Below are 8,556 nucleotides of genomic sequence, written 5' to 3'. Positions count from 1 at the left end.
AATTTCTTTTCACTTACTGTGAAAGGGAGTCATTGGACTCCGACTTTGCATGATGCATAATGCAGCCACTGTGCCAATAGTAGAAACGGTCACGCAGGTGCGCTACGCTTCTCTCGAGCCACCATTTTCTCATTTGTGTAATTTCAGTTTTATTATTTTCACTCACTATAAGATCATAAACTATACAACCTGGAATAGCTCTTATCGGCTTTCAACCATGTTGTACAGCGTTTTTTTTCATATCTATGAAAATATTGTAGCTAATTTATTTTTGTTTACACTCTATTTATGTATGTTTTATTTAGTTTTTTAGAGAGTTAGATGACACTGTAATAACATACGGGATTCCAGTGAAGCTAGTTGGTAATTTAGAACTACAAATGATTCTTGAGTTTTATTGAAATAGTTAACCACAGGTGGATTCCAGTCAACTTCTAAACTAATTTCGAGGATCATTAGTATAAAGATGATGCACCTCACCACAATTTGGAGCCACAGTCAAGGGTCTGAATACTTGGATGGATTACTGATTGTAGACTGATCGGCAAAAACGGAAATTTTATCTTTTTATAATATAATATTACCACTAATGATTTAATGTGTTACTGAAATACACGATTCTCAACATCTGGAAAAAGACTGATTTGTTGGTTCAGATTTAAAGTTAAAATATGTTTGTAAGCTCTGAAATTTCTGGAAATGAAAACTAGGCAAAAAAGGGAGAATTTCACATAAGAGTAAGATTTTTTTCACTTTAATGTTTCTAAAAGGTGGACAAACTGTACATGCATAGAGTGTAGTTTATGGACACACACATAAATAGAAACTTTAACACAAAAGGTGCTTTTATTGAAATAGTCATAATAAATATCAGAAAAGAGTCGTCAGTCCAATATTTCCTGTCGCAGATCCATTCAGGGTGAATACCATTCGCCACACTACATGTTCACGTAACAGATTCACCCGGTGAAGAAACTGTGCGTCAGCCAAGGGAGGAATCTCAATAGTCCACATCACAAGTCCTCAGTTTGTACACAAACTAATCCAGTGTAAAATGGAGCTGTTATGCTGCAGGTGAGGCATGGAGAGCACAGCAGCCAAAGCACAGAGAGTTAAACATTGTGAAATAGTGGTTACTGTTTGAGACATGAAATGTTTCCAGTTATTCCACAGGCTTTATCAAACTCAAACCTACCAGTGCTGCTCTCAGCCTACCATTTCTAATATTAAATTAATAAATACATGAAATCAAGACATGCAAAGAAAACCATGACACACCATGTCATTCACAGACTCAATGCAGGAAACAGCTAAAATCCTACAAAGACCTGGGGTTATAAAAAAGAACACCTAAAACTCATTGTTCAACTAGAAATCAGTAGAACCACAATAAATACACATCAGACAGAAGGTCAACATGCACTGAGGACAATATTTACACTGTTTCTCAGAAAGGGTTCAGTTAGACAACGCTATGTGGCAACAGTGGTAAAATCTCTCATGCAGCAGCAGATTAAGAAAAAAACTGTTATTAGAGTTCCTACCTGTCTGTTAGATGCTGCTGATGTAGACAAAATCTACAGTTTGTGTGTTTGGAGGAGGTGGGGACTGAGGTCTTTAATATAAGAAAAAAAGAGTAAGACCCCATTCCCTCCAGAGTTCATGCTGCATTCATGTACTATGGGAATTAGCAGTATTATTAATATTATTATTAAAAATACTTTTTACTGTCAACAAATCCCAGATAAAGACCCAAACCAACAATGAACTGAGCCTATAAACAAGTAAATCAACAGTACATGCTTACTTTGAATAAGTGAATCACCTGTGTGTTAAAACCTTGCTGAAAATAGTCCCCTACAAAATCTCCTGTATTTCCAATTTTTAGGATTGAACCTCCTCTTTTAAAAACATTACAGATGACATGTACACAGTCCTGGCCAATGTGAGTTTGAACTTCCTCTGCTTATCCTCGTAAAAGCACCAGAAACACTCCATTGTGCTTTAACTAATGTTGTTTTGCTTTAAAACAGAGTGAAGTGAGAAGATCAATATCAACCTCCTGTCTGTGAGTTAAGGACAAAGTCAGGTGAACTGAAGGAGCAGATTCTGTCCAAAGAGAGAAATAACTTGAACACTGCTCTTTTTGTATTTACATAAACAAAACTGTAAATATAACAGTTTGTGGTTCAGCGGAAGTTACTGGACTCAGCTCTGGACTCACAGACATCAGTGAGTGAGTGTACTTCCCTAAATGTTTAACTCTTCCAGTAAAACAATGCCATGATGAGAATCTGTCTTTTTAAGTGCCACATACAGTGTTTCATATTAACTTAGTTAAGAGAAAATCTCTCTGGATTCATGAGTTGATGGTTTGTTTTTATAAGCTGAAAGTGTTACACCTCCACCATTTGACATGAGTGATGCATTTTATCTATGGAGGGATTCACTCAGTATGTCCATAAAGAGCCCAGACACTGTGAATCTCTCCTCCAGGCTTTCCTGATTAAAAGACACAAAACTTCACACACACACACACACACACACACACACACACACACACACACACACACACACACACACACACACACACACAGAGAGTAGATAACTTTGAAAATTTACAGCTGGAAGATATAAAAATAATTGGTGGGCATACACACACACACTTGAGATATCACACACACTTGAGATATCACACACACACTTAGACAGCAGGTTTAAACCAGCCAGGTCGATGCCTGTGCTTTGGTAGGAATGTCCGTGCAGCCACAGGTTAACGTCCTGACTCAGGTCAGTGTTTGTGTTCATACACAGGCTGGGAGTTGAGTGTCCAACACCAGTGAATTAAAGAGACATGGATAGTTGGTGTGTCCGCAGCCCTGCACTGTGTGGTAGTCAGTGAGTTTCAGGACTCCATCACTGTCACAGTCACTTTTATAATCCTCCTTCTGTTACATCAGTGATCGCTCAGTCTCTTCCTGAGGCTGTCTTTTCTTTCCACATCCCAAAGGCATGCTCACTATCATGTGAGGATAGGGATAGTTTATGTACTTGTACCTACTGGAGGAGAGCGAGGCTACACAGACAGCACACAGGGAAAGGTCAGCTACTGTGACCACACTTTTAAAGACACATCATGTAAGTCTGACTTCCTTCCTTCCAGCCACTGTTTCAGTTCATCCCAGTTAATCAACTTTAATTAGTTTGTTGTTATTTGCTATTTAATTACATTAACATCACATGTTAATGCCATTTAGAGCTCGGACTGTTAGAAAGTCTTCGTTTGTGTAAATTAAATATCTCTTTTCTTACTGAATATCTGAATGAAGTTCTATGTGTGTGACACTGTCATAGCGCTCCACTGTTTCCATCAGTGATCAGTGAGACACAGTTACACTGACATGTTCCTTCATCACCGTGAACACACACATTGTAAGTTATTTTGATCCCATACACACACACGCACACGTACACACACACCGTACTGCTGCCAAAAATAATCCAGAAAATGTGAATTCATCTACTGCTCAAAATAGTCCCCAACAAATGCACTGCTCCTTCCTGTTTGATTGACAACAGCTACAGAGACCTTATGTCTAAGGACATTAATGAGCTGTTTTTTGGAAAAGGTGTTTTTAGAGATTTATCATCAGGAACCAATCAGCTATGAACTGATAGCCACAGGCAGAGAAGAGAAATCAGACAGTCGTGTGAGAGAATGAACTGAACTGAAACCAAAGAATACCTGGGATTGAGGAAGTCTAACTGATGGTGTGTTTAGAAAAGTGAACACAGTGATGTAAAGTATCTGGGATTTGCTGTAATGAAGTAAAACATGATAAAGCTGATATGGCTGTAATTTAATTCATAATACAACATCCAAGCTTCTGTAATCCTGAATTTTCACATGAAGCTGTGGAAACGTTTTGCTTTGGTAACAAATACGTATTAATGCCACTCAGCTGTCCCTCACTTCCTTTCTCCCTTGTCTGTCTGATCACAGAGCCGATTGGCTGAAAGACAGCAGAGTAGGTGAAGCTGGTGGTGATGGAGGCTTAACAGCTGTCCCTCTCCTGGGGTTAAAGGTCAATGCCTTTGACCAGCGAGGATTCCAGTGTGATGGGGAAATCGTGCAGCGTCTCCAGGACACCGATGAGGGCGCTAACAGTTGTGCGGTCTCTGAGAAGAGCTGTGTCCTCGTACATCCGCAGGATCACCGGGCACTCCACCAGCAGGGGGAGCCACTGGGGCAGCAGGCGATCTCTGCACAACAAGCAGTGGATGTGAACCATGAGTAGAATTCCTGTCAGTCAATAACTATGTCAGGTAGAGTTAACCTTGAATAATGTAATTCCATTAGTTTAGACTCATCTTCGCTTTCACTGCTCACAACAAGTAACTAACAGATAACAGATGACTAATCAGATAAATGTACATTTGTCAGTTTGAACACAAATTACTGAATAGTATGTACAATAAATTGGACCTGGTTATATACAGAATAGTAAGCAGTTATGTGTAAAGAGATAACATATACAGTTAAATTTTAAAAAATAGTTTATATGACTATCATCTTATCAAATATATTTTCCTTTGGATTTACTGGTGTCTGGTAGTAAGTAATGTGCTACTTCCACCAGAAGGTGGCGGTAATGCACAGACATGTACAAGACAAGTCAGTTGACCTGGCTCCGAGGCAGACCAGCAGCTGGAACTTCCCGTCCTTGCCAATGCTCCTGGGGGTGGAGTTGATGGCGTTGATATAGTGACAGAGTGATTGACAGGTCATCCCCAGGGGCTGTGCAGTCTCCTGAAGATCCCCCATCTGATCAGCTGATTCCATGTAGGCGACAGCCTTCTCTGCAGAGAGGAGAGAACATTTCAGACTCAGAGGTGTCAGAGTGGACATCAGTCTCTCTGACAGTTTGTCTTCCTTTGCACAGTCATAGACTGTGGTTTACCATCCAACAAGCTGTTATAATGGACCAAATGAAACAGTTCATTTTTACAGTAGCAGGTGGCGGTGCAGCTCCACACTCACCCACAAAGTCCCACACGAACACTGTCTTCTGGAAGAGTCGGGCAGACTTGAAACCATGATGGAAGAACTGCTCTAGAGCTGCTACCAAGCTGTTCTCTCCACACAGCAGCACTGTCAGGCTGCCTCTCTGCACCGAGACAACCAGGGACACATCATCACATAAACACACAGAGGAAGTCACAGCAATGAGCTGATTAACACCAATTGACAGAGGAACACTACAATAAAGACAATTTCTATAGATGACTGAATAACAGATGGAAGCAGCACAGAGTCCCAAGTATGAGTCAAAACACTTTCCTAAACTTCTCATAATCCTACAGTAATCCAATAATCCAACCTGCCTGTCTGGAAAACACCTCAGTTCTTTCTTTCTCTCAGTAAAATAATGACATGTGACACCAAACACTATGTTGTTTTGACAAAACAAATTCTGCAGAGAAGATTCAAGCTACTACTGAAAATTATGTTCCAGTTTGAGCTGGTTAACAAAGAAAACCTGAGCAGAGAAAAACTGTAGATGCCAAATCCTGTAGGAATTTAGGTCTTACAGTGTGATTCCATGAAGCCAGTGTAGTCTGGTTCATGGTCTCCTTCAGGACTCCATGAATCTCTCCAGTCTTTATTCTCTCTGTGACAGAGGACTAAAGTGGCCTCAACCACTAACACATCACCTGTTTCCTCTGCTGTGATATCAGAGTCAGACCATGATGAACTAAACCATGATGAACAGTCACAGGATTCAGAGACGATAAGGTCCATCCAGTTTAGTAATGTGAAGGATTCAGAGACAGGACAGCAGTGATTCAGCTAATAAATAAAATTAGTTTCTTCTTCAGGCACTACTGAGAATCAGTCACTGACCTCTTTCTCTGGTTTGTGGAAGTGTTTGACGATGTTGTTCACTGCTGCCCCAATGGCCTCCTGGATTTGGTCCGACGTTGGTTCTGGAATCACAAACAGCTTTTTACTGCTGAGGTGTTATATCATACTGTAACTTCTACTGGTAACATGTTAGATATAGGGCACCAGTTAAATCTAACTGACACATATCAGGTACTTTACATGTTGATTCAAGTATTTTTAGACTCAGTATATTTAAATTCAATTTCTTTAGTCAAACTAAATAAATAAATAACAGATTCAGTAATTCTACACCATAACTTCATCCTTGTATCCAGTCCTGAAAATCAAATAGTTAAATTTAAAAGAAAATTTGAATTGAATTTGAATTTGATTTGAGTTTATTAATGCACAATTTAAATACTAATTTAATTAATTCATTTTATATAGTTTCCTTTTAAATGTACCATTTAATTAAATGATTCTAATTAAACATTTCAAAAGTGTAAAATCATCATCATCATCTTATCAACAGACTATTTTATGATGTGAATATAATGCTAAAACACTTTAGATAAGGTTTTCGTATCTGGTGGGGCCTGTGAGGACTTCACTATCCCTAAGATCCCCTGACTGTCTCCCCCTGATCTGAGCAGCCCCCAGCCCTGAGGTACTCACTGGATCCTCGTCCAGACAATGATGTGATGCTGATGCGTCTGGTCTGGGACGGTGAGCGCTGTGGTGGGGGCGTACGGCAGCCTCTCCCAGAATCTTCCTCTCCACTGGGCACCACCAGCTCACCGATCAGAACCCTCTCTAGGCTGCCGTCATCCACGCCCTTACCGAGCCATCGACCACATGGGAACCTGGAGGGGACAGAGATTAAGTTGTATTCTTCTTTTGGTCAACAAATCAACTCTGAATGTCTTCTGCTGACAGGTTCTGTGTGTGGAGCAGAGCCTGATGTATCTGATTCCTCTGAGCCATAGAGCTTCATTGTTATTATTAAAAATCAGCAGTGAGCCACACTATAACACTTACATGTTCCTTCATCACCATGAACATGCACACTGTAGTTTATTTGACTCAGTCCCACACACATTGTCCTACCACCACACATACTTATTAAAGCACCAAACGTGGATTAATCCACCACTGAAAATATTCCCCAACAAATGCACTGTTTCTATCTAATACAGTAGGGCTGTAACTAACAATTACTTTTCATTATTGATTAATCTGAAGATTAGTTCCTTTATTAATCATTTGGTCCATAAAAAGTCAAAAACAGTGAAAAGTGTCAGTTTTTATTTCCCAGGGTCCACAGTGACACCTTCAAATTACTTGTTTTTGTCAATTGGTTTTCTGTTGATCAACTAATGGATTAGACTATATAGACTGTATAGACTACATACACTTTACACTGTACAGACTGTATAGACTATATAGACTGTATAGACTGTAGATTGTATAGAGTATACACCATAGACTCTAGACGAAATCCAGCCTGAATCTCATAAGCTCAGTTTAAATAGAGAGATTTTAGTCTAGAAAACAGACCAATCAGATCATGTGACTCACTGCCAAAGTAACAAACACCATGAACAGCTTCTGTGTTTCAGACATACAGTAAAGCATGACTCTGCAAACACATGGTTTTTTGTATTTTTCTAAACTTATTTTGGCAGACATGAAGCTGACATGTCAGGTGGTGTGTTCGTCTGATCAAATGTTGGAACATAGTCGATCAATCTATTGAATGGACATCTGTGAGAAATGATTAGAGGTGAGACAGATGATAGATACACTGAATGAGAGAAGGAGCCTCCACTAACCTGTACGTGTGTCCTGTGATCTCATTACGCACCATGACACAGTCCACCAGCCATTTAGCCAGGAGACCAGCGTTATCATGACCCAGCTGCACTGTGGTCAGCTTCCCCAGGTTCTGACACTAAACACACACACACACACACACACACACACACACACACACACACACACACACACACACACACACACACACACACACACACACACACACAGAAAATGTAGTTTATGTAAAGAATTTTCAAATCAAATTCATTCTGCTTAAATCTTACTTTATATACTCACACTACAAACTACTGCTTTACAACACTATTACAAGCACTGTTTTACTGTCCAACTGTCAGGCTATAGATTATTATATAGATTATAACTGACTTTCTTGAAGTTAAAGTTCATAGATTTTTTAGTTAGTTTCATATAATTTTATTATTTACATTTTATTGTCCTGTTTAATTCATGGACACAGAAATGAGATGGTTGAATGTAGTCCCAGCTTGCACTGCACTGCTATTTCAGTTACACTCATAACTTTAAGGTACATTAAACACTTGTCTTTGTTCCACATCTGTTAGTAGTATTAAGTTAATAATTTTAGTCCAGACCATGAAGTATAACACAAAGTAGTATTTAAGGTGGGTGGGTCTGTTGAATGTGGTGTCTGAAAACTCTTCCTAACAATTATGACCAGATTCCAGCTAAACAAGGTGGACAGTGTCTACGGGGCAAAAGGTAATGGTATGATTGGAAAAGAAGGATGTCAAAGAGGGGGAGGGGATGATGTGTGTGCGTGTGTGTGTGTGTGTGTGTGTGTGTGTGTGTGTGTGTGTGTGTGTGTGTGTGTG

General features: G+C 39.6%; 1 protein-coding gene across 2 annotated transcripts in view; it reads right to left on the bottom strand.

Annotated features, from left to right (window-relative positions):
• Window positions 1-738: 738 nt before the first annotated feature.
• LOC111224753 (DENN domain-containing protein 5B-like) overlaps window positions 739-8,556 on the bottom strand; it is a 68,344-nt gene continuing 60,526 nt past the window's right edge. For both annotated transcript variants that reach the window (XM_022749375.1, XM_022749376.1), the window contains 6 exons: window positions 7,720-7,838; window positions 6,563-6,750; window positions 5,906-5,988; window positions 5,042-5,168; window positions 4,686-4,860; window positions 739-4,263 (listed from right to left, as the gene is read on the bottom strand). In XM_022749375.1, coding sequence (XP_022605096.1) covers window positions 4,080-4,263; window positions 4,686-4,860; window positions 5,042-5,168; window positions 5,906-5,988; window positions 6,563-6,750; window positions 7,720-7,838 — 876 coding nt within the window. In that variant the 3' untranslated portion in view covers window positions 739-4,079. The remainder of the gene's footprint in view (window positions 4,264-4,685; window positions 4,861-5,041; window positions 5,169-5,905; window positions 5,989-6,562; window positions 6,751-7,719; window positions 7,839-8,556) is intronic.

The sequence above is a fragment of the Seriola dumerili genome, unplaced genomic scaffold, assembly GCF_002260705.1.
Source record: "Seriola dumerili isolate Sdu_G_001 unplaced genomic scaffold, Sdu_1.0 BDQW01000138.1, whole genome shotgun sequence".
Taxonomy (NCBI): Eukaryota; Metazoa; Chordata; class Actinopteri; order Carangiformes; family Carangidae; genus Seriola; species Seriola dumerili.
The sequence above is the reverse complement of the archived record's forward strand: the minus strand, read 5'-3'. Positions and strand labels throughout refer to the sequence as shown.